The 25,948-nt window shown below is 37.6% G+C and overlaps 2 protein-coding genes and 1 long non-coding RNA gene across 3 annotated transcripts in view; 2 read left to right on the plus strand and 1 right to left on the minus strand.

Moving 5' to 3' along the window:
* Positions 1-570, plus strand: part of LOC146478011 (uncharacterized) — a 166,750-nt gene extending 166,180 nt beyond the window's left edge. Inside the window, exon 6 of the transcript XR_014865215.1 lies at positions 373-570. The gene's annotated coding sequence lies outside the window, so the exon portion shown is untranslated. The remainder of the gene's footprint in view (positions 1-372) is intronic.
* A 5,223-nt stretch (positions 571-5,793) lies between these two features.
* LOC146478018 (uncharacterized) lies at positions 5,794-7,317 on the minus strand. The gene is made up of 2 exons (XR_014865222.1): positions 7,212-7,317; positions 5,794-6,738 (listed from the first exon to the last, which is right to left on the minus strand). It is a non-coding gene; the product is annotated as an uncharacterized LOC146478018 (long non-coding RNA).
* LOC146478019 (uncharacterized) lies at positions 7,317-18,822 on the plus strand. The gene is made up of 11 exons (XM_085112736.1): positions 7,317-7,491; positions 8,210-8,308; positions 9,440-9,467; positions 11,796-11,888; positions 12,627-12,762; positions 13,265-13,333; positions 14,225-14,310; positions 15,340-15,558; positions 16,207-16,448; positions 17,050-17,110; positions 18,489-18,822. The coding sequence occupies exons 1-11, from the start codon at positions 7,387-7,389 to the stop codon at positions 18,557-18,559; spliced, it is 1,209 nt and encodes a 402-aa protein (XP_084968862.1). The 5' UTR covers positions 7,317-7,386; the 3' UTR covers positions 18,560-18,822.
* The last annotated feature ends 7,126 nt before the right edge of the window (positions 18,823-25,948 follow it).

Below are 25,948 nucleotides of genomic sequence, written 5' to 3' on the forward strand. Positions count from 1 at the left end.
AAGCCTCAGCTTTTTACAGAGCTTGTAGCTATTTTTAGAAATATTACTTACTTTAGATGTCAATAAAATGCAAATTATATTGTTTTAGGTACTTCTAAAAAGAATGTGAATAATACAGTTCGGTACAAGTATGATAACGTGCATGTTGAGTGTAGTACGTAGCAAATATATTTTTGTAAGGAATCGAGCTTTTGGGTGCGTTTCTTTAGGAAAATCCGAATCCGGATATTTGATACAAGATCACTCAGATCATGGTGCATCAAAGGAACTGACGAATCCACTCTGGGTAAGGATTCGTCGGTTCCTTTGATGCACTATGATACGAGTGAAATCCGGATTCGGATTGTCCCAAGGAAACGCACCTTTTATGAGTATTTTTGTAACGTTTTGTGAAAATACAAGGGCTTCCAAGAAGCCATTGTTTACCATCTCGCAGATCTTTTAGTAGCTGTAAATGATACATATTTTAGATATGCCTTAACGTAGGACTTATCCAGATTTTTTCTATATATTTAGCATTTTGCTGGGTTATGTGAAACATGTTGAAATAAAATTGTGAGTGAATCGCAACATAGCCGGTTTACTGAAGTCCTTCGCTTATGATTTTTATGGCTGAACTTGAAATAGGATTTCAGATTTTCAGATTTGTTTTTATTATGCACTATTTCAAGAGTTTACTACAAAAGGAAATTACAATGCATCACAAAAGTAACATAAAGACAACATTAAATTACAGAGATATGAAAAGTACAATGTGTGCAGTGACCAAAGGAGTTTAGGCTTTCGAGTTGGTCACAGCCAAGTGCAGCTAACTGGCGTATAACGTACAACTAACTAGTAGAACAAAACAAAAGGAGAAGACGTTTTTAGTCGGACGGTAAATCTGGAGCCCAAGGTCTTGATTCGGTCACACTGATTTGTCTGCGTTATTCTCCCCTATCGTGTGTGAAAGGTTGCTTGAGGGTCTCCTGATTTGGTATCGATTTCCACAGCGACTATGAAGCCGCCTTCTCATAATACAGTCCCATATATATGACGTGTTCCATACCCATGCAACAACGTACAGCAGATACAGATACTTAATTCTAAGAAATGCAAAGAAATGATCATTAACTTTATGCAGTATAGCCCATTCCCCCCTGGCCCCCTTACCGTTGGGGGTTCTGTCATTGAAAGGGTTGTGACCTATAAGCTCTTAGGTGTCTATATCTCTGAAGATCTTTCATGGAACGTACACATAGAGCATATAGTCAAAAAGGCCAACAAGCGTTTGTACGCACTGCGCGCGCTTAAGAAGAGTGGCCTCACTATCAAGCAACTAGTGCAAGTGTACTGTAGCATTGTACGATCTGTACTAGAATATGCCTGCCCTGTGTGGGCAGCTCTGCCAAAGTACTTAGATGACGCTATAGAATCTGTACAAAAAAGGGCCCTACGCATCATTCTACCGAATTGTCACTATGACGAAGCCCTAATTCAATCTGTCAATCTGACATCACTGCCCTTTCCCAGAGAAGGGAAGAAGCTTGCATAAATTTTATCAAGCGTGATTGCCTGTCGTCTCCTGTCCTTAAGCCATTAATTCCTCGCGTGTCAATTGACAGGCCGTACTGCCTCCGATCAGGCGAACGTGTTCCGGTGCGCTTTGTCCCCAAGACAAAGCGGTTCGCAGATTTCTGCACCATTAAGTATCAAGACCAGTTGTAATCCTTTTCTCTGTTATATTTTCTCTGTTATTTGTGCTTTAATCATATTTATATAATTATTTATCTAAATGTCTTTATACTGTAGTGTCTTGTACTATTGTAACTGACCATCCTTGTAATTCAGCCTTTTAGGCTGCGAGAGGGATCCCAATAAACTATTATTATTATTATTATTATTATTATTATTATTATTATTATTATCATTATCATTATCATTATTATTATTATTATTATTATTATTATTATTATTATTATTATTATTATTATTATTTACCTCCATAATGAACTCAGCCTTCCTTCATCTGCCTTCATACAATTCAACCTACTTTCGTTTATACACATTCATCCGCTCCCATTAACCTTTATCCACTTTCCTTTCCGTCCATCTACCTTCATTTACATTCATCCACTTTCATTTACGTTCATCGACTTTAACATACATACATACATACATACATACATACATACATACATACATACATACATACATACATACATACATACATACATACATACATACATACATACATGCATGCATGCATGCATGCATGCATGCATACATACATACATACATACATATACTTTATTCATCCTCGAATTTACAGAGTAGCTTTGGTTAGCTAATATCTTCGAGAAAATAAATATTAGAAAGAAAGAGTAAATAAACAAAATAAAATAAAATACAATTACATTCATCAACCTTCATTTACTTGTCTGCACCGTCAAATGTAGCCTGCGTAGCAGTTGTTTTCGTTTCCTTTGAGCCAAGCGGGGCAAGCACGAAAGACGCGCGAGGGCATTGGGCGAAAAGAAGCAAAAAAGTAGGCCCTTTTTCGCCAAACGCCCTCGTGCGTCTTTCGCTTGGCTCAAAGGTAACGGAAATGACTGTTACGCAGGCTACGTCAAATGGTAAATAGCAAATGAAGGTATGGGACTTCCATGTAGTTACAATATAAACGGTACGCCATAGTGACAGATGCATTATTACCGCGGAACTACAAAAGAGAACTAAGTATGCACTTCACAGCGGTCAGAGGACTGAGCAGGTGCATTCGGCTTACAACTTTCGATGATTCTTCCGCTGATTCAGTGGGGTAGCCCCCAGACTGCGCTCGGCTTACTCAGGCTCCGCTCACCGATTTTTCTCTTCGGTCTATATCTCACTTGTGAGCTTACCTTAGACTTTCCCAAAGTCCATTTTTGTGGATTTCTGCGGTAAAACAATGCAAGCCATTACGGGCCCAATCTCGTACCCAGACTGAGAGTCCTCAGGCTTTTTTGGTCAGCGGCTAAGCGCCAGTAGAGACTCTGGAGAATTCGAAAAAATTTAAATTTTTTGATTGGCTGCTCTGTTTTGGCTTCGTAACGGCTTCCATTGTTTTACCGCAGAAATCCTGCGGTAACACAGGCGGCCCAAGCTCATGTTACGAAATAAACGTGACTGGTAGCGATCAGTACCGGGCGTATTGTGTTACATTTGAATTTATATAGGTTTATATGGGAAACCAACGGCTTTGTTTAAAACCGTAGACATTTGAACGATTTCTCAATAAAACAACAGAAACGATAACTCCCCGAAATCGCTTCAAATCGACTAGAAAAACAGACAAGCAACAAACAATACAACAATGAGTCAAGGTAAGTCAATTTTATTGAGAAATCGTTCAAATGTCTACGGTTTTAAACAAAGCCGTTGGTTTCCCATATAAACCTATATAAATTCAAATGTAACACAATACGCCCGGTACTGATCGCTACCAGTCACGTTTATTTCGTAACATGAGCTTGGGCCGCCTGTGGCGGTAATAAAATTCCAGTACCCCAGAGGCTCTCCTGGGTTATTAAAGTGTATCATAATTGTATGAGAATAATCGTTACTAGCCATGTATACCCGTGTATAGCTATGTATAGTCATGTATAGCCATGTATTGCCATGTATAGACGCGTATAGCCATGTATACCCGTGCATAGCCATGTATTGTCATCTGTAGCCGTGCTACACATGACAATACATGGCTATACACGGCTACACATGACAATACATGGCTATACACATATGCTACACACGGCTATACATGGCAATACATGGCTATGCACGGGTATACATGACAATACATGGCTATATACACACATGCACAGCTACACATGACAATACATGTACATGGCTATTCACGGGTATACATGGAGCCCTATACACGGCTACACATGACAATTGAATTCCTATACACGGCTACACATGACAATACACGGCTATGCAAGGGTATACATGGCTACACACGGCTATACATGGCAATACATATTTATTAAAAACTGGATCATTGTATGACGCAATTCGAGCGATTTGATTGGCTTAGCGGCCATGGTATATGAGCCATTATACCACGCCCGGGAAAAAGAGACCATTAAATTGTCTTCTAATTGTTACTTGCAAAGTGGAATCCGCAAACTCTAGCAATATTTCGTGATTGTTTTTAATAAAACAGTTATTCCACTCACGCTTGTTGGATATGAGATGATTATAGCCAACTCGGCGCTACGCGCCTCGTTGGCTCTCTATCATCTCATATCCAACGCGCTCTCGTGGAATAATTGTTAAATATGACCATATAAGACGATTATGATACACTTTAATAACCCTACTTAAAGTACCTACCCTCCTGGCGGTCAACCACTCAGCTAATCAATAAAATAAATTTGTTTCTTATGAGAATGTTTCCAAATATGGCCATGATTCATCCCCAATCCCCCGACATTAAAACACGTTTTTCAGAATTTTTAGCCGCGGTCCAGAGGAGGTTGGACACGGTTCGAAAGGCATGCTGGGACGAGTTGTCGGTTCGAGGTCAGTTGTAACAAACCTTCGTGCTGTGCGGATCTCAAGGAATGACAAATTTTCGCTTCAAAAAGGCAGAAAATCGGTTAATTCGGCAATTTATTCGATAAGTTTTCTCCGGTTACCGTTAGCACACATCGACTGACTAATTTAACGCTCAAAACGTTGGGTTTATACGGCGATTCTAGCGATCGATCGAAAGCCGGTACAACCGAAACTGCTCCATGTAATCAGTGTAATTACCACTTCCATACAATTGCAAAACCAATCCTGTCGTCCTTCTATGAAATCGTACCTTTTGAATTATAATGTACGATCACGGGCTCGAAAATCTGGCATTGAAATATTCAGAGTTCATAACTACTGGAATCCAATTCTGGTGGAAATAGCCAAATATTATAATACGAAATGAAGTAAACAAGGATTGTAGGGAAATGAAGATTTTCACGGCCTTAGTGGATAGGAATTTTGTTTAACCATTCTGTATACTGGTTGCCAATGAGACTGGGACATGGAAAAAAGCTCTCACACAAGTTCAGCTTGCAAGAGTCCTAGATTTTAGCCACACAGGAGTACTAAATATGCTTGATATAACAAGTTCTTCAATAATAATTTGTTTTATTACATCACATGTTGCATGAGGGAAATGAAAACATCAAATTGATCTTGAATGAAATAAGTCAAAAAACCTTGTAAACAATGCCAAATACTCTACCTTCCTTTACTGGGCAGACCCTTACTTTGTATGAAAGAGTCAGTGTACTGTATTTGATCAAGGTGAGGGGCCCTGGGTGCATCTCTCTCTCTCTTAGTCCTTTGAGCCCCCAGTGGGGCATAGGGCCTGGGTGCATGCTCCCTCTTTAATTATATATTCAAAAGAAAATAAGCCCTTTCAATACAAACATCAATACACAAAACAATGTTATGGAGATCATGTACATTAGTACCCTCAAAAATAGAGTGTGAAAGCCAAATAGTAAGTTGGTAAGGAATCACAAATGAACAATAAAAATTCAGAGTAAGAACAAATAGCTGCTCAAAAAAGGTATCTCGTTTCCATAGTCTAACAAACTATGATAGCACACAATATAAAAATATTGACTTCACAAAAGTTTTGCCCCCCCCCCCCCCCTCCCCCCCTTTTCCCATTACTATAGTGGTCCAGCCTTATGAAAAACTCCAAAAAACCTGTGAGCAATATTCTCTTTAATCTTGGAGAGTTTTAGTTCAGTACTGACAAGACAGGCTACCAACTATCAAATCTGTTTTTATTTTATTTTAATAATAACAATCACATTAATAATGAAAACTGCTGTACATATTGCACATGTGATTCATAACTTGGCAAAGGGGCACAGTATTATAGTCACACTAGATGTCCTCCTCTCCTTTACATGTACTAGTCACTTTAAATCTACAACATATCCATTATAATTATGTTATTGGATAATTTGGAGAAATATTGAAATACAAATTGAGGGGAACTCTACTCACAAGGCATGCCCCCCTACTCATAAACTAAGGGCCTGTTTACATCGAAGTGTATTTTGTACACCAATGTGAAGGTGGATGACTCGACATAGTTTGCAGAGCATACCAGAGATAATTTTCAGCTACTGACAATAGTCAAGTGCAATTAAGATCAAATTAGCATACATCTACTTTGAAGGTCATCTTGCAAATCAGCTGTCAATCCCTTTTATTAACAACACAAATTACATACAATTTATACACAATTATATATTTATACAATAAGCACAGAGCTAATAAGTCAAATCATCAATAGAGATTTCATATATGCTTGACTTTTGCCTGAAGTGACTAAATATTTTTTTTGTATGGGAATATATGGAAATTTATACAGTCAGTTATGCATAGAGTGTATACAGCTCAGGCATGCAAATTGTTGTACAAGCATACAAGATATACTTTAAAAGTATAAGTAGAATGTAATTTCTGCACAACTGATTCTTAATTTATGGAACTAAGTCGCAAGTGGTTCCCCTTTTTAGTTAATTTTTCTGTGGATCTGTGCTTGTGATAATTAACTTTAAGTTTCTCTCGTCAAACCAACGGATATGTTTGCCCACGTACAAGCAACAAAACAATGCTTCCAATTATTCCATCTATTCTCCTCGTAGTTGGTTAGCTTTTCCTCAGTTGGACTACCCATTGGCCGATTGCTCGTCATAATTTTACCTGGTGAAATGAAGAACCGGTAGTTAAATTTGATTTTTTTTAAACCAGGAGATTACGCGGACTGCATACAAAATTCGCGGGTTCTTCGTCACGTTTCATGGCGTGAAAGGCAAATAGTGGCAAAAATCCAACTACTTCAACATCGTATAATTCACTAACCAAAGAGGCACTTAGGGGCGCCTGATCATTTTCTATTAAGAAATTAACCTTCTTTGGAATGGATATTAATTTTGAAGTCTGAGAAGCTTGAGTTTGGAGAGATATTGACAAAATGTAACATCAACTCAAATTTCACGAAGCGCAACAAAGGCCGACAATGGAGCACCGAAGTCGAGCCCTAACTTGTCTTAGAAATTAAGTTTAGAGTCGAAAAGTTTCCTGCAACTAGACCAGTACCAACTCGAACGTGTCCTGTAGGTTTGAAATCGCAAAGCTAAAAACAAGTACGTTAAATGATTAATATTGATACTCACTTCTTCCTAAAAGCCCGCCATGTTGATTTCATGACCACGATAAAAGAGCGTTCGTGATTCGCTAATGCGACCAACAATAATGCCTTTCGAACCGTGTCCAACCTCCTCTGGGCCGCGGTCAGTCAATTCGGATTATTTCTACGTTTTTAATCGGCACAAAGTTTCACTTTTAAACATGTATTCGGGAAATGATCCAAACGAACTTCTGACTTGTCCTTATGACCCAATTCATCGTGTTGCAGCTAAGAGATTTCCTTACCATTTACAAAAGTGCCGAAAGGTGAGTGTAGAATCGAAATGGCGAGGAAGTTTTTGGATAAAAAATCCTTGAGCTTTTAGCTTTGAAGCTCCGGTTTTAGTTTTTCGTTGACTTATTGACAAGGATGAGGTCCATAACATAGCTAAGGTGTTTGCATCAGCTGAATACATTGTAAATCAAAATGTTCATCAGAAGTCATTGGCTTAGAACCCCAGAGGTTAAAAATGGGAAATGCAGTGTAAAATTGTGCAAACCAGAAATAAAAACACAAGAAACGTCCTCCAAATCCGGATTTTTTGCCACTGGCACGCAGACTAAAAATTATTATAAAAGCAAACCAATCAATGTAACATTGCATGACCCCAAATACAGAACCATCAATTTTACCAGAGCAAAATATGAGACTTTTATTTAGAGCACGAGAAGTTCATGTTCATTTCAAAGAGAGACCACAAACAAAATCACAATCTTTAATTCATCACGATTTTTCAAGACGAAGAGTTAGCAATCGGCTATGCCTTAAGGAAATGTCTCTTGTGTGCAAATTTACCAGGAAGAAAATGGCAAGTTTGCAAATCCTACACTGAGAAAACTTAAAATCTTAAGTTCAAAATGCTGGTGGTTGCATAGGCTTTCTGAGAATGTTAATTGAAGTAGCTGTATACATATCTTAATAAATGGACAATGTAAAGTTTAAGACGTTGTGAAATAAACTGATTTTTGTCAACTTTCTTGACAGCAATATTCCAGTAAAGGATGGGCCAAGTGTGCTTTTAATGCACGACATGAGGTCCCAATTGAGGAGCTGGATTATCACATGTCCACCTGTGCTGATAAGGTAGATGATGTTCTTCTATTTTGGTGCTTTTAGTGTCCACAAATATATGTACCTCCCAGTATTGTCCAGTAAGAACACTTCCTACACTAGTTATATGGACCCTTCATAGACCTGAACTAATAATACAAAAAAACATTTTTTTAACTCTTAAAACATCAAAACAGGATGTACATGAGACACGCATGTACTATTTGTTTACATGACGTAGTTAGAGCCCATTTCAACACATCCACCATAAAATAATCCTGGCACTTAACAGAATCAAAAGCCGATGCAAGTTTCAAATTTGACGGGGTTGTGATGAAAGGAAGCTGGAGGTATTCCCATGAACACTGAAATCAATTTTTTTTTTTAAATTTTGACTACAGTGTATTTTATTGTAAAAAATTCAAATTGAATGATTGAAGTTGAATATATGCACTGTGGGTACATGTAACACATGAAACTTGAAAACAAGACTAGATGGATTTAACAGTGAGCTGCAACTACATGCTTTTTGTCACTGTTTATACTGACATGTATTTGTCTAGTTACATATGTATTCTTCTACTCTGTCTGTTAAGGTTATAGAATTTGTTACCCACCAGTGTTCTGAAAAGAAAGCTTGAACAGACAGGCTTGAACAGAATGACACCTGAATTTTTTTAAGGTTTTCATTTCACAACCGTATACTTGTAAAGTGGCATGCATAACTGTGATAGTCGTTCACTTATTCATTGTTTTACCACAATTTTTTCTAATCTCGCAATCTGATTGGCTAATTTTCAATTGTCTAGAGAACACTGCTCGCGTCAATCAGCGCATGGAAATTTTGACAGTTATTGTAAAAGTTTTCTTTGACATTGATATTTTGGTAAAAAACAAATGGAATGTGGTTTACCGTGGTCTGCACTCTTATCGACAACGATATTTGTCATCACAGTGGTGAAAATTTGTTGTGGACTCCATCGGCTGGGCCTCATGAGTCCACAACATTTTGACCACTCTGATGACTAATATTGTTATCGATAAGAGTGCAGACAACGCTAAACTACATTTGATTTGTTAATTTCACCCGCAGTTCAAATGTATGAATTTCACATATTTCACTTCCAGAATGTGTTACATTGTAAATTTTGTGTACTTTTGTAGGATGCCATCAGGAGAGACTATGAAGAAAGTAAGTTAATTTGTCTACCACATTATTGGTGTATTTTTTTATTTATTATATTATTATTTTTGAGAGAGAAGGGACTGCATTATTGTTGTACACAGTCAAATGCGGTAGTCCAGTTTACAGTAGTGAGCAAAGTGACCTTACTTTGGGTGGAAACAAGGCTAGAATTGACTTTGTTTAAAACAAAAATCTCATTGTTTTCCATATAAAATGCAAACTACTGTAGTTATTATAAGAACAACACAATTTCCACGTGAAAAGCATTGAGTGATTTGTATCAAACTGCCTTGCTTGCACTCGTGGCCAGGTCACTACACACTGAAAATTAGGCTTTTCCTTAAAGTTAATTTCATACATTGTCAACTCCATTATAAATATCAAAGTCAAAATCCATCTGAGTTGGTCAATTACAAGCAGTTGACATGTATTTTTTTGTGTAATGTGGTTCCTACAGCAGATTTATCACATAGCCAGCTAGAGAGGTTTCCTCGACTTACACATAAAAATTTATCGTCCAAATTAAATGCTGTTTGGTGTACTGTATATGTACCACTAGTTGTGAAACAAAATAAACCGAACTTTTTAAAATAATTCACTATTAAGTTTCAAGCAGAAAATTAGCCATTCGAGGGGCCAGAAGATTAGGAAAGACAGAGTATATTATTTTGGTGCATTTATCTCAGTGTGCACAACTCAAGTCATTATTCATCTGCAAGTGAAGGGTTTTTGGTAAGATAAGTGTACAGTGTAAGTAATGTTTTGCTATGAAATAAAAAGTGCTTCAGATAAGTTCTATTTTGGCACAGAAACCAAATATCTTGTAAGAAACCTAGCTGAATATTTATTTTTCAAGCAAAATGCAACAAGAAAAACATGAAGCTTTACTTTTCTAGAAATTGCAAGTACATGTAGCTTACACAAAGGAGATATCAGTGCTTGACTGATTCCTTTTTTGTACACAACCGCAAAAATGCTCTGCTTAAGGTTTACCTGGAGGCTAATGTGGTCAATTCTTGACAATAGTTAAGAGCATTGAGAATGATGTATTATTCCAGAAAGTGACACAGGCATACTCAGAATGCTCTACCACTGAGCTACAGGAGACTCGTGGGAGCTAAGGCCATTAAACTAAGTTAAGAGCATTGTTTCTAAACCAATATATAAGATACAGATATCATTATATTATCACTAATTCTTCAATGCATATAGGTTCCAAAAAAAATCATTTTTTCAAAGAAACAAATGCCAGGAAATATATTTTTGAAAATCGATCAAATGTACGTGCCAATTTATTAGTTTCCTTCACGATTTGGGACACAGTTCAAATGCACAAAAACACATCTTTTCACCCCAGTGCATTGTACATGTAGTTTTGGTTTGAAATGTTTCAAGAGCAAAATTTCACAATTTTTACCTTAATGAAAAGCAAGATCATGTCACTTGCGTTGTAATGCACTGTCAAGTGCCAATGTGGTGAAAAGTTTTGTTTTGTCAAGTAGTTTAAGTCTGCCAAGTTTCAAATCCTCATGCCTTATTGTCTAAGAGAAAACAATGTGAATGTTCCCGAACATCGGTTTCCCTCGTATAGGTTGCTTGTGTTGCAAGTAAGCAGATAAGCTATTCCTTGTTTATTAAGCATTTTTTTGCAACATTGAAATGATAATTTATGCAATTACATGTAAGTTTCTTACATAACAACCTGTCTCTGTGCCAAACTCAAACTTATCTGGAGCAAATTTGATTTCAAGGCAAAAAATACACTGTCTTATACTGGTCTTGCTGAAAACCCATCAATTATATCAGGAAGCGGATTCCTTCACTCATTACATGTACATATCACAGTTACTCAGGTACATGTATGAACAGACAAGGCTCTTTCCACCACTTTATCCTCTATCTGGCAGGGTTCCTACAGATCTTGGAAAGCCAGGAAAGCCATGATACATGTAATAATTTTAGTGTTGCAAAATCCAGGCCTAAAAACCCCAGCAAAATAATGAGAAGTCATCAAAACCCATGCAACATTAACTGTAGATCTTTTTGTCTTAAATTTTCATGGCAGATGGCAAGGCAGTCCATCTTCTTGTGCAGGGTCTCAGACTGGATTAATTTTCTGCTTTATGTTTTGTACTGTGTACATGTACTTTCAAAATGCACGTACATGTACATGTTGGTTGGCTACTTTCCCACCAAAAGGTGGCAGAATTACATGTATGTCATAGTGTACATGGCTGTACAGGCTTCCAAGGTCTGGATTTTGTCTCACGTGGTTATGCGAAAGTCAATGTGCACAAACTCTGATAATTTGGTCTTTTGTTTTTTCAATTTCAGTTGTCAGTAGGCCCTTGCTGGAGGCAAAACGACTTTGTCAGCCCCAACCAACACCAACAGTTCAGGTTGACAGTACAGAAGACTGGGAATCAGGTACTCGTACATGTATCTGTCTGTCTTTTTCCCATTTGTCCTGGCTTCTGTCTGTTTATATACCTTTGCATTGACTGTTCTCCAGCGTGCTGGCAGTACAAGGCAGCTCTCTTTCTGTCTTTATTACGACAGTAACTGTGTTTCTACTTGTACAATTGTATCTGTGTCTGTCTGTCTGTCTGTTTGACTGCACAGTACATTTTTTGTGATATTGGCTTTTGTCTAATTAAATATGCAAGGCTCTTTTTGCTGTTTGAACTTGAGTTATCTTTGTTTATAAATGGTGAAGTAAAACATTACTGATTTAGGTAAGACTGATATGTGTGGAGGCACGGTGGTGTAGTGGTTAGAGCACTGGACTTCATTTGATGATCGATAGATCACAGGATTGGTGGTTTAAGACTAAGTTGGTTTCTTCATCGATGTGTTGTTTCCTTAGACAAGAAACTTTCCTCCACATGTTCTCTCTTTACCCAGGTGTATAATGGGTACTTGTGACATACTGCTTGGGGTTACCCTGTGATGGACTAGCATCCCATCCAGGGCGGAGTAGCAATACTCCTAGTTGCTTAGTGCTACATTAATCGTGTTAAGCTCCCGCCAGCCATGTGGGCCACTTAATAGGTTTTTAGTGTCACTTTATCGTACCTTTGCCTTTACATGTACATGTTAAAATGGTGAAATAAAGTAATTATGTCAGTTTACTTTTCAACTGTGTTTCTCTTTTGCTTTTATCAGAAGCGGTCAGTGAACCATTCTCAATTGTTGGTCCTGAGCCAAGTGAGACCACAGATGCATACGATATTGTACAAGCCATGCAAGAAGTGCAGGTGCAAGCGCATGCTGCTCCCTCTAGACCGGTGGATACTTCAGGGTAGGCTATGTATTCTGTGCTAGTCAATGATATACACTCTAAATCACAAGACGTAACTTCCTGAAAGCAAGTTTGTGTAACAAATGTAGATGAAATCAGTTTACAAGTGCAAACTAGCTGTAGACTTTAGTACATGTGTAGGCTACTGTTTTCTCTAAGCATATAACTTTATGCACTTTCACTGGCAACTAGTAATTTAAATGCTCTACCAATATCATGATTGTGACTTGCTCTGTGCTCATCAAAGAAATTTGATGCTGATCACTGTAAGGGCTTAAAGCCTGGCTCATGTTATACATGTACTGTATGTCTACTAAATTAGTTACAGGTACTCTAATAAAGTGAAACAAAAGAAACCACTGACAGGGATTTTACTTTTGGGTTAAATTAACGTGAATTTTTAAACCCATTGCTCAAGCGGACAAGATTTTGTTAAATAAATATACAGCTGTAAATATTGGTTTCAATTATTTTAACTCTCTGCGTTACACGTATTTAATAGTTTGACAGCTGCACAAAAGAAGAACTTGAAAAGATCTCAGAAAAGACAAGAGAAGCGGGAAGCAGACAGGTGAAATGACAAGTTTTAAGATTTCCAACACTTTGATACATTGTACATGGAGCTATTGTATAATATGTTACTCCACTGAAATAATCTAGCAGGAGTGACTTCAAAAACTCCATACAGTAATTATGTCCTCATATGCAAGTCTTGGCACTCAAAGGAATGGATCTTAAGCCACTTAACTGCACTGAAAATCTCTCTTCTACTTAGTCCAAGGTTGCTTACAATATCAGTCAAAACCTCAAAGGTTATTAAGTGAAATAATGAGCTGCATGGTTATACACCCATCCTTAAAAACCCTTTCCCTACCGAGACCCACTATAGTGGGTCCCGAACTCATAACTTGGTCAGTGTTTGCTCAATTACAGTGCAATTTGGTTGGCAAACTGCTCTTGGAAAGATCTTTTCATTTCAAAGAAAAAAAATGGTACCCTCTGGTATCTATGATGTGGTTTACCACCCCTATGATTTGGGGAATATTTTCATTTAATCATTTTACAGACTGACATATCTCAGAGTGTTCTATGCATTAAAGCTGCAAAATAAACTACAGTTTTTAGGTATACCTATCACAGGTGATGAACCAATCACTGAAATTTTGTAGTTTTAAAATAATTTTGTTGTTTTATAACCATTTCTAACAAAGACCTGACTTCCTTCAGTTATCTTGATTTCGGGAATGAATTACACTCATCAAACTTAGCAAACTTTTTTTTTTTTTTTTTAATTACCGTTTTGGAAAAATGGGCCAAAAAACTTGGTAGGGAAAATGTCATTAAAAGTACATTGATGGAAGTTCACCAAATGTTTCAAATAAATTATTTTACTGGGGACATGCCTCTTAGACACCTGGTTTTCTCTTAATCATTTCTGGCTAAATGTCTACATGTTTTTCAGCAAAGCTGAGCAACCTGAAATGAGTGATGAACAAAGATTGGAAGCCATTGTACAGCAGTATGCTGTGCTCAATAACAGAACATCAGGTTTGAAAATCTAAGACTGCATTTATCTGAGCAACATCAGAGTGACCTAAAAAAGCAAACAATTTTTTATTTGTACTCATTAAAAGGATACCTGAAAATCTGCCATTCTTTTAAATGCTCTTTGCCATGGTAATGTTTTTTTTTTTTTTGTAATGACATTACTGATTAGAAATAGCAGATGTAAATTAATAAATTATTATTATAAGCAGGTGGTATCCTAAGTTGTAAAATTCCATGTATGATACCTGGAAGACAAGAGAATAAAGTTCCTTTTGTATCTCATGCTACACTGTAATAAATGTAGGTAGGTGTTTTTGAGCTTTTATAGATATTCTAGGGAGAATATGGAGAATATGTAATATACCTGCAGGGAATCATGGTAGTTAAATAAATAGTAATTGCTTAAATTCATGTTATGTACATTCAGCCATTTCTACTCTTGATCATGAATCAAATGAAATAGCTCCATTACTATTGAGATGACCTTGACCTTCTGGACCCAGTTGTTCAAAGCCTGATTTAGCTAATCCTGGATTAACGCAAACTTTGACTCTAATGAACAAAGATTCTTCCTAAAGATTTTCAGCCCTCAGTTTTGACTTTGACTTTTCCTTACCTTTAGCTTGAAGTAATTTAGCCTTTAGACCCATTTTAATGACCGACGATGAAACCCTTGGTTAACTTTTAATCGTGGATTAGCATTAATTGGCTTTCAAACAACTGGGCCCTGGATTCGTGTTTCAACATATCTTGGACTTTTTTGTGTTGCATACATGTAGTGCTACTATGATGCATTGTAGGCAAATTTCATAAGAGAACTGGGTATTACAGCCTCTCACAAGCAAATTGTGACTTGAATATAATCTAGCTCAAATATGTCTCAAGATTATTCCATTTTTATTATTTAATCCAATTTCTTTTTCAACATAGCCAATCAAAGGTGTCTGATTCAAAAATGATTTTTCTTTAGTAATTGACGTACAAGAATCTAAAATTTAGTGTTGTGTTAACTTTACTTATTTTCTCCAGGTAGCTTTGTTGACTTTGTAAGCATCTTGAACCAATATTGCCAGAAAAGCAGAGTCAATGTGCCCAAGTATTCAGAAGCACCAGGTGTATTGGGAGGATTCGGCGCTCAGGTGTTCGTAAAAGGAGAGATATTCACTAACATGAAGTACTGCAGCACCAAGAAGGAAGCGAGGCATGATGCTGCAAAGGTGGCTTTGTTGGGTCTCAACATTCCAGTAGGTTAGTATGATCAACAGTTAATTTCTCATGACAGTTTTGCGTTAGATACCAGGCAAGTCAGTCATACTGATGAGAATGTCAAGATTTGTCTACTAAGGGATGAGGATTATTAGTGACTGGACAAATTTTCTACCACCTGAGTAAACAATAAAATAATTTACAAATCAACTTTTTGAGCGAGAGCTCAAAAAGTTAAAAGAATAAGGAGGGTCCCAAACAGAAAGACAAAATGGAATGTTACCCGAATGATTTATCTGTTTCTTTGCACTTTGTTTGCAATAAAAACCTATGATTATGGGTAAGATTTTGATTTTTGTCACAAAATGAAGCACCAAGCACTGAATAAAACATTGTTGTGACAAAATAATTTGATGATGCCTATGTGAAAATGCATGATATCTTTTGTTAAGTATGAGATCAGGTGCATAAACTCTTTTTAACCCCGTGGCTTTTTGTTTACACCCCACATGTTTCTAATCCCTGTTCCTTGTATTAATGTTGTAAATTAGTATGTGGAAAAAAAGAAACTTGAAAACTTGAAAAAAGATCACAGAAGTTTTGTTCAGAAAATAAAAATAGTTCATCTCATACATGTGTAGTTTCCTGCCATAAGAAGCTTACTGATTTCGTCATGCCTTGCTATTACAGTTGATCCAACACCAAACAAGCCAATGTCTGCAAGAACTGCTGCTGATCATCAGCGGTTGAGAGAAACACATGAGCTACAGCTTCTTAACCAAGCAGGGCAGCCGCAGCCCAGGGGGAGGGGGCAGGGGCAGCCAGTAGTCAGACCTCCCGCTTCTTCCTCCATATCTGCCACTGGTCCACCCACATCACAACAGCCATCCCAGAATGGGATGGGAGATACTGCCTACAATATGCCTGCCGTGGTACAGTATCCCCCTCCCCTACACCCATACACCCATGTCACCAATCAATTTGCCACAAATGAAAATAATTAATGTGTGATGTTCTGTCTTTACATATTTATCTTTTTTTTACAATTTAAATCTATTTAGTTCCACAGGGACATGCAAGTTAGTTTTTTTTTTTTAAATAATGATGTAATAAATTCCATGAGCAAGTTTTTTTTTTAATATTCTTTTAGTGTGGTATACTTTCCATTTCCTCGAGCAGGGCCTGAAAAAAAAAATGTTCTAACACAGGAATAAAATTAGTCATTAATTGAACAACCCTATGCAGCTAAATAAATTAACAAACAAACAAAAGTGGTCAAAAAAACGGGAAAATATCAAATAATCAGCCGCAAAAGTGATGGCAGTTGCTTATGAGACTCTCCAGCAACTTGCTTATGAAACTTGCAAGAGGTTCCAAACATAGTGAATTGAATTGAAACCTTTTAGAAAACTGATCACTTAGAGGAGGTTGTTGGTTGTTCAACTGTAGTGACAGCAAGGCAAATTTTGGCTGTAAATTGTCATTTACATGTACATGTATGATTTAACTCATTTTCATACATCCTGTTCCTAGACAAACAATGGAGATACAGGAGGAAGAGAAGATGACGAGTGGACCACAGTCAGTAAAAAAGGTTAGAACGCTTTGTTAGCCTTCTAGGTGGCTTCTTGTTTGGGATGCAGTGAAATCCATGGAAGAAATTAAGTATGATGCCTCCAAATACAGAAGCATTTTTGCACAGTTTATGACTATGCAGGAAGTAATACATGTATATCAGAACAAGAAAGCGTGTTTCATGAATCAGATATCCAAACAGTGAGAAGTAGGTTGAAAAAACGAGGCACAGCCAAGTTTTTTAAAACGACTGCAAGGTGTTTGGATATCTGATGAAACACTTTTGAGTGTTTGCTATGGCTTTTCAAACGATCAATAATTCTTGGTGAAAATGAAGGCTAAAGTTGGCAAAATTTTATGGTAATTAGGAACACATACCTGAACCACGGTCACACTAGTGATTTCCTTTGTTTTCCCTTGATGAATTATTAATGAGTTTGAGAAGAGCCGATCTTATTCTTAGCTACAGGAATCCAGAAAGAAAACTGGGGGTTGATGGTTTCTTTTTTAAGAGATAATTAAGCAACAATCATTTTAAAAAGCAGTAAAATACAAAGCAATGTATTGCATTTTTTTTCCAAATTGAAGCTTTATTACCTCTGAAAAACACATGGTTACCTCCAGTTTCCTTTTTGGATACCAAAGGCACTAGCTAAGTTCTGTTTTCTCTACATACTCTTAACCACGCGAAAATATCCCCGTATTAGTAGTCACCACCCATAGGAAACGTGAATGTCTCTAGATGCGCAGAACGTATGCGCAGTAACTAATATCATGTAGACACCTTCCTTAACTGAGTCATGAAGGGATAAGAAATGGAACTAAAAACACCTCCAGTTTGATTGAATTCTCTGCAGCTTGCACAAAAATGTACACTGTAGACCTACAATCTTGGACAGCTGAAATGAAAAATTAAGACCACCCCCCCCCCCCCCCCGTTCCCATTTCAAAGATACAAAAGGGCGTGTTTTGCTTTGCACGCGAATTCATCATTGATTTTGGGTCAAAATTGTAGGGCTGTTTGTTTTGTTACGTAGAATATTGCATCGTGAAAATATTGTTTTCATCAGAATTTTTGTCTAAATCTGCTAATATTATTCCACCTGCATAGGATACTAGTCTACCGTAGAGAAGTTTGTTAAATGTCCAGAGTAATTCACAGCTGCCAAGAGAGACGTCAGGTTCCATGCTCTTATTACAAGTTTTCTGTCATTTTGCTTTGAAGTGCTACAATATCCACCATATTCACTCAGTCTGGTGCAACAAAGTCAATTAGGGAGGTAGTTCAAATTGCAAAGGAGATGATGCTTACAGGATAAAAAAAAAACATAATGAAAGCAAGTATTGATTTCGTACTTTCAGTATAATTATTTGGACCATTCATCGTTTGATTGTAGGAGTCAAGAACCCTGTGTATCAGCACTCCCTCAAGATGGCAGGACGTGGCCGAGGAATGATCAGGAAATGAGAGCTGTTATCAGGACTGACATCATTTTCCAACCGATGAAAGAATAGCCGAAGCTCATCCGGGTAGCAACACAACGCTAGGGGCAGACTCAGCTTGCCTGTGATTACAACGTTTTGTTTGCAAAGCCAAGATGGCGCAAAAGGCAGTATCACATTTTTTTGAGTTCCGCTTTCTTTGAAATTGAGGCAAACCTAGACCCTGTCGCTGCAGCCTTGTGGAACCAATGTGACAAGAGTCAAACTTGCAACTTTGCTTTTATCTCCTTTTTTGCGGGGGTGGGGGGGGAGGTTGAAGTGCAACATGCTGACTCAATATATCATTCACATGTGAGGGAGTTCATTTGTAGATATTTTAACTTTTACTTTTTTATACTTATTATTACGTTATGGGTTTATAGAGGGCATGATCGTTCATTAACCTTTCCGCTAATTTACCCAATAAGGGTACTCCTTTCTTCCAAGAATGATCAGAGTAAATAGGGCTTCTAATAGTCTAAAACACAAACATCACCTTGACTAAGTTAAGAAAGAAATAGAAATGTAGAAAGAATTTGCATGTGACCTGATGCATGGCCAGCAATAGGGAGTTTGGGACTGTTGGAAAGTGTTCGTGAACCCAGTTTTGTCAAAGTTTTAATTACGTATTGCTGTAATTAACTTTCAAATTCTCCCTAACTCCCTACATTGTCGCCTTCCAGTTGTTGAACAGTCAAAAGCAACGCCTTCAAAATTTTGTGACGCCTTATCGCATTTCATTACGCTGATCTGAAAAGTGTTATATAAATATTGTAATGCGCATGACACCAGAAAGTCAACTGGTTATGATGTAAGATCTCGATAAATGTGACGCCCCCAAGAGATCATAGCAAGACAAAAAGGCAGCGAAGAATACATCGACTTCGATGAAAGGTCTGCAGGTACTGGTAATTGAACTACTGTTATCAAAATGCACGACAAAAATATGCGGTTTGGGCAGTGCTGCTTATTGACTGGTTAATCTTTACTCGTGAAAAGCTAGCTCAAAGACGTTCTGTTTCCATATAATTATGACGGTGTTGCAGTCTCCTTTGCCAGTCGATTACTTGTTGTTGGACAGCTTTAGTCCTCACTTTTCACCGGCAGTTTTGTTTGACGGAACAATTACTGAAACAGCTTTGATGGAGACTACACCTCATGCGAAGAATATCCTCCTTTTCTTTGCTATTTGCCGAGACCCAGCAAAAGTATATAAGAAGTACATAGGACATGAATTCAAGATAATCAAAATTAATATGTTATGTTTTCAAAGAATTTGTAAATAAATGATTTTGTTGCAAAGATAGTACTACATTTATACTCGTTGCTTTCTCTCTTCTTGTCTGCAGGCCTTCTATTCAGTTTTTGTTGTAAATGTGATTGGTTAACTAAGGCCCGATCCATTGGGCCAAAATTTCAACCGATCAATGGGAGGTGCAATGTTTCCTTCGTTATCAACGTAACCAGCTTGTAGAAAGTATTTTAAATCATCTGAGATGAAGTAAGAGAAACACATTGCATTTTGTAAACAACGCCGATCACCGCTGGAATAGCTAGTGCCAGGTTGAATTCCCCAATGGAACAAAATTCCCGGAATTTCCAAATTTCCGGGAAAAATGACAACCTCCAGAGGTGGTCCAAAATTTTGGAAGCGAGCTTTTCGAAAATTTCCGTTCCATTTGATTCTGTACCGGAATTTTCGGAAATTTTGGGGACCGTTCATTTTTTATGAGCATGGGGGGGGGGCTGGTGGAATTTAGGGGGGGGGGGCACGAGAAAAAAAAATGGCACTAAAAGGGGGGGCTACCAAAAAAAATTGAGTGAAAGAGGGGGGGGGGGGTCACCAGCAATAATTGGCTAGTAGAGGAAATTGAAAGTGGCTCAACACAGAAACAGATGAAGAAATTGAATATTATTTCAATTTTATTTAATACGATTTTCCTAACCACTCTTAATTTGTTACATACTGAGGTCGAAATCTGCATTTCCTATTAACAACAACTGAGGAAATGAAGCATATCTGTTGGAATAGCAATAATGAATATAAACTGAAGTAGACACCTATGTTTGTACAAGTTCAAATTAATATAAAAACGTAACAGTCTCACTATTGAATCATCCGTGGGGGAGTAGTGTTCTATAAGTGGTTGTACTCAGAACTATATCAATAGATTGTTTAATGTTCTGTTTAATAGTACTCACTTTTATAAAGACTGTTGATTAGTAAATTATTTGAATTCAGGAGTATCAGTAGACTCAGTAGTATGCCTAGTGTGAACATCCAGGTTAGTTTTTAATAATAGAACTGTTGTTGGTGACTTCAGTTGACGGTAAATCTGAGCCGTAGGCCATCTTCAGAAAAGCTTGTAACTGTCATTTTTAATAGCAGTACTTTAATATCCAGGCGTGTAGGAGGGGGGGTTCGAACGAACCCCCTTTGAAGATCAACAATGGCGGAAGAAAAAGCACAATGAGGAGGTTGAACAACTACATGAGGTGTACCATGCGAGAGAGTAGAATGTCCGCCCTGGTTCTAATGCATATCAAACATGATATGCCTGTCAATCTTGACGAGATAGTCAATTTGTTTCGAAGGCCTACACCCGAGAATGATGCAGTTTACCAGCTTGGTGTATGACTATCAGCAGATCGAATAGCTATCAGAACTTGACAGGGCGCGGAATGTATATTGAACTTTCTTGTTTAAGTTGAGACAATTATGCCGCAGAAATGATGTATATAGCTTAAAAAGCTGCCGTAAAACAAATTTGTGATTTGCCTAAAATGGGTCTCAAAATGCAGGAAATGAGGTTTCTGGGAACCTAGATTTTCAAAAATTTCCGGGGGAGCATGCCCCCGGACCCCCCTAGTAAGAGCGCCTCCGGCGCTCAACAAACACCGCTATCTAACCCTTACCTACGCGCCTGATATCTGTGTGTCCGCTGTTTTTTTTTCTTTTTTAATATGACTCGTAATCGTTGATTGGTATGCTTCGATCCGTATTTTGTTAGTCAGATCTGTACGTGTATTAATTGTTTCTACTCGAAGGGGAGTAATTTCACGTGAAACATTTGCTTGATTAATTTTTATAGTTCCTCTAAGAATCTAAATGGAAATTTAGGGTTTGCCGTTGCCGTAAACGTGTTGCTATCTATAAAACGTTTTTTTTAAACAAGAGAAATCTTTACCTAAGCAGAGAACGGTAACTTTTTAATAGAATTGTAAAGAAATCACAGTAACAATTACGTTTATCTTTGATATAAACAGTACATAAGCGTTTTGCTAAAGTTAGGAGTATGATTTGTTTCTGGTTGGGCGGGAGGGGGGGGGGTCATCAGGAAAAAATAGTTTCTGCTTGGGGGGGGGGCCATGTGGAAAAAAATTGCATGCTAGGGGGGGGTCATACAGTTTCGTAGTGGCCATTAACCAAATCCCACCAGCCCCCCCATGCTCATAAAAAATGAACGGTCCCTTGGTTGAATGAATCGCGCCCTTTGTTTCTTTTACCAGTGTACTTAGTTGTTCATCGACAGTTTTCAAATGTCTATTTAAATAAAGAGTAGTTTTATATTGATTCTTAATAAAATGTCGGGTTACTGAATATTTTTGCCGTCGTTTTGTCAGTTCTCACGCGTTCAACAACTATGTTGCACACAGTCGAACATCTTCGTTCAAAATCATTCTTAACTAGCTGACTGCTCCATTATACACTCGCAAATCCCGAAACTCTCCGATGATGAATGTGACCAGACCGATGGAAAGCTGACCTTACAAAGATGTCAAAGAGCATGAAAATCGATACGAAATGGAAAATCGCCTGGTGAAGATGACTTTAAGGTGGAGTTTTTTAAAGATTTCGTCGACTTTTGAGGCAAAGACATACTGACTGCTTTTGAGAATACTGCAAATGAAGATGATGAGCTGTCCATTTCGCAAAGAAGAGGAGTTGTAACGCTCATTCCTAAAGAAAACACCGACCCAAGGGAACTACCAATTTGGCGACTGATAACCCTATTAAACGTTCATTATGAAATTGCTTCAAAAGCTATCGCCTTAAGATAGAAAAATTCCCGCAATTAATGAACTCAAACCAAACGGGTTTCGTAAAAGGAACTCTCCCCTCCGAGAGACTCTTTCATATTTGTCTACGCTCGAGCGCGAAAGAGGCCTCTGCAGAGGAGAGAGTAAAGGGAAGATACATTGAGCATAAGGTTTACAAATGACATTGTGGAAAAAACCAAACTTAGGAGTATTGATATCTTTTTTTTTTAATCATCTTTATTTTGATTACAATACTAACATGAAATTATTAACAGTAATATTACTTAATATAACTCATAGTATCACAATGTTAAGTTTACAACACAAAACTGCAAAGTTTACAAATAGTACAAAAATTAAGATACATGACATTTACAGTTAACGATCTTATGCAATCAACGAAAGTGTGCAAAATTCTGCCATCTAGCAAAGAAAAGTTTCTGCCCGAGGTGACCTCGGTATTCTTCTACGCTAGCTTTCGAGTTTTTTTCCCTTCTCGATGGAATTTTGTCCTCCAAACCCTAAAAATGTTCAACTTTCAAACCAGTAATCATACAATGTGTCAAAACATTGTATAGAGGTACAGAAAGTACAGTTTTTCATAATCGTCATACAAACAACTCCTTTAGCTGCCCAGGGGAGTTGGACCGAGGTGACCTCTTTCACTTCCAGTTTCCTTTTTTATCCTGGGTGCGGGAGTTTTGGCGGAACTAGACAAGACCGCTCTATAACGGGGATTAAAATGGAACGGAACTTAGATAAGTCAATTTACCGACGATATGTCACTTTTCTTATGTAATTTAATTTCGTTCACAAATTCAATTTAAGTGCTGGATAAATTCAGCGACATCGCGGGTCTTAAACTTAATCTTGAAAAGACATACATACATGCATACCTACATACACTTTATTTAAACTCGAATTATCAGAGTAGATCTATTGAGCTAATATCTTCGAGAAAGAAAATACATAAATCAAATAAATTATTGGAATACAATGATTAAAAATACTACAAATACAAAAATTAAAACAAACACTAGAAGTTCATTTCCTTTATGGCTGAAGGCAATATGGTTAGGTCCCTGAAGGTTGAAGGAGTCCAATCTTTTGGTTTAAAATGGACAAATGAGCCTGTTAGCGTTTTACGAAAACTGAGGAGAATAACAAAAAAAACATTGAAATGAAAATTGATAATATGTCCACAAAACTTGACATTTGAAGGGCCCGGAACCTTTCTTTTTTTGGGTATTCCGCAATTAGTATATTCGGCTTCAATGTCAGTCATTCCGAGTTACTATAAGTATTCCCTCAATTCAGTAAAAACTAACTAGTATACCGAAACGGCAGTAAATGCTGTTGCGTTGAGGATAGGAAGGGAAGGTTTACAGAGTTGAAAGTGGTTCATTGTGCCTTTGTGAAACAAGAAAACTCAGTAAAAGCAAACGAATCAGATGATTTGGAAGATTGCATTGACTGGATATACTGTCTCAGCGATTTCGGCGCGGTACCCAGGGTTATTTGGCTGTGAGAGTTCTGAAAACTAACCATTGCATTCGGTGTAAGACCATTGAATGCTCTCTTTGCTATTCGGATAGATGAGTCTACAAATAATAGTTTAGTTTGAGTGCCTAAGATTTGTACTAAAAAATGAACAATACAAAGTTTGGAAATAATCAACCGGCGGGTAATCAACAACACAACTTTCAAGAATTTGCCTTCATTTACATTCTTACTTATATTAGAGGATAATACCTTAAGCTTAAATGCTAATATTTGCGGTCTTAAGTTAAAAGAGAAGCAGTTTAGATAACATTAACGAAGTAAAACATTTCGCAAAATTAAGGGCATTAAAAGGATACTGATCTCGATCTCTCAAGCTCTATCCGAACTAAGTAGACTAAGAGCGAGCAGAGCAGAGCAGCGCGTTGCATTGTAGTGTCCACAAAATTAACCACAATACCTTGCCCCTTCGATCTTACCGGAACCACAAAGCTTTGCATTTTACAAGGTGAACGAAGTAACGTATGTACTAGTATAGCGGAAAGGCAGTACAGGCGCGCATTGAGGAAAAAATGTGGCCGTTTTCCGATAATGCGAAAGCCGAAAGCTAGAGACTCTAGGCGTATCCGGGTACGTGCTTCCCCGGAAAATTTTAATTCCTAAAAGCTCGATTTCCTGGGTTTTCAAGTCGCACTGACCGGCATTTTTCCATACTTGAACGGCCTTGGAATTTTCTTATATTCTACGAATATCCATTGTTGTGAACCAAAAAAAATCTCACCATTTTCCGTAAAACGGTGAAAACCTGTCTGGATCCGCGCCTGCGGTTAATGCTGCCGTGAGGAGGGAGGTGAGTTAAGAACTGCGTTGAGAATAGGAAGAGAAGGTTGAAATTGGCCTATTGTGCATATGTGAAGCAAGAAAACTCACTATAATGGACAACTAACGTAGACAACTACACCAAGTGTAATTATTGGCATGTTGAAAGTTGGGTAATGAAAAATCTGAAATGAGATAAAACGTTGTAATGTCAAGTTTGTTATTTGAAAACAATTAATATCCAGCAAAACATTTGAAGTGTCATTTAAAAATTTAGCAAACCAGCCAACCAGCGAATGCTATGAAAATGAAATAGATATTAATGACTGGATGAAAATTTTCGGAATTTTTTTCCCAGAATTTTCATTGTGCACTTATTATCTAAAAGTACTTATTATCTAAAAGTGTGTAATTTTCATAGCATTCAAATATTCAATCGTTTAAGCTCAGCTGAAATACAGCTTTGCGCTGCTGAAAAAAATTCCAATCAGAATTGATATGGAAGATTGCATGATTGGAAAAACACTGTCTCAGCGATTTCGGCACGGTAGCCAGCGTTATGATCTGCTAAAGTTCTGAAACTGACAAATTGGGTGTAAGACCATTTTTGTACAAATACAGGCCTTGTAAATGCGTTGTTTGCTCCTCGGACAAGGTAGTCGTTAAATTATAGTGTAGCCTGAGTACCTAAGTTTTGTACTAAAAATGATCATGTTAGAATCCAGGCACTCTAACGGCGTCTCCTGGGTCATTTCTCATCGGAGCGAACCACTCAACCCCCTAGTACCGGGCACACCTGCTTATCCTAATTGCCGCGTGAAAACCTTCAACGGGAGAAAACAAACTTCTAAATCTCCCTCTACCCTCAGTTTGGCAAAGAATAAAGCGAAACATTTTCACTGAGTCAAAACCTGCTTTCTCTAGCTTAGTAGTTTCTCAAAAAAATTTCGGTTTCGGACCTATTGAATGTTCTTCGTTCTTTCCTCGTTCCCAACTCTCTTGCGATACACAGGTA

Source organism: Pavona decussata, unplaced genomic scaffold (genome assembly GCF_977016875.1).
Source record: "Pavona decussata unplaced genomic scaffold, jaPavDecu1.1 SCAFFOLD_67, whole genome shotgun sequence".
In the NCBI taxonomy this organism is placed as follows: Eukaryota; Metazoa; Cnidaria; class Anthozoa; order Scleractinia; family Agariciidae; genus Pavona; species Pavona decussata.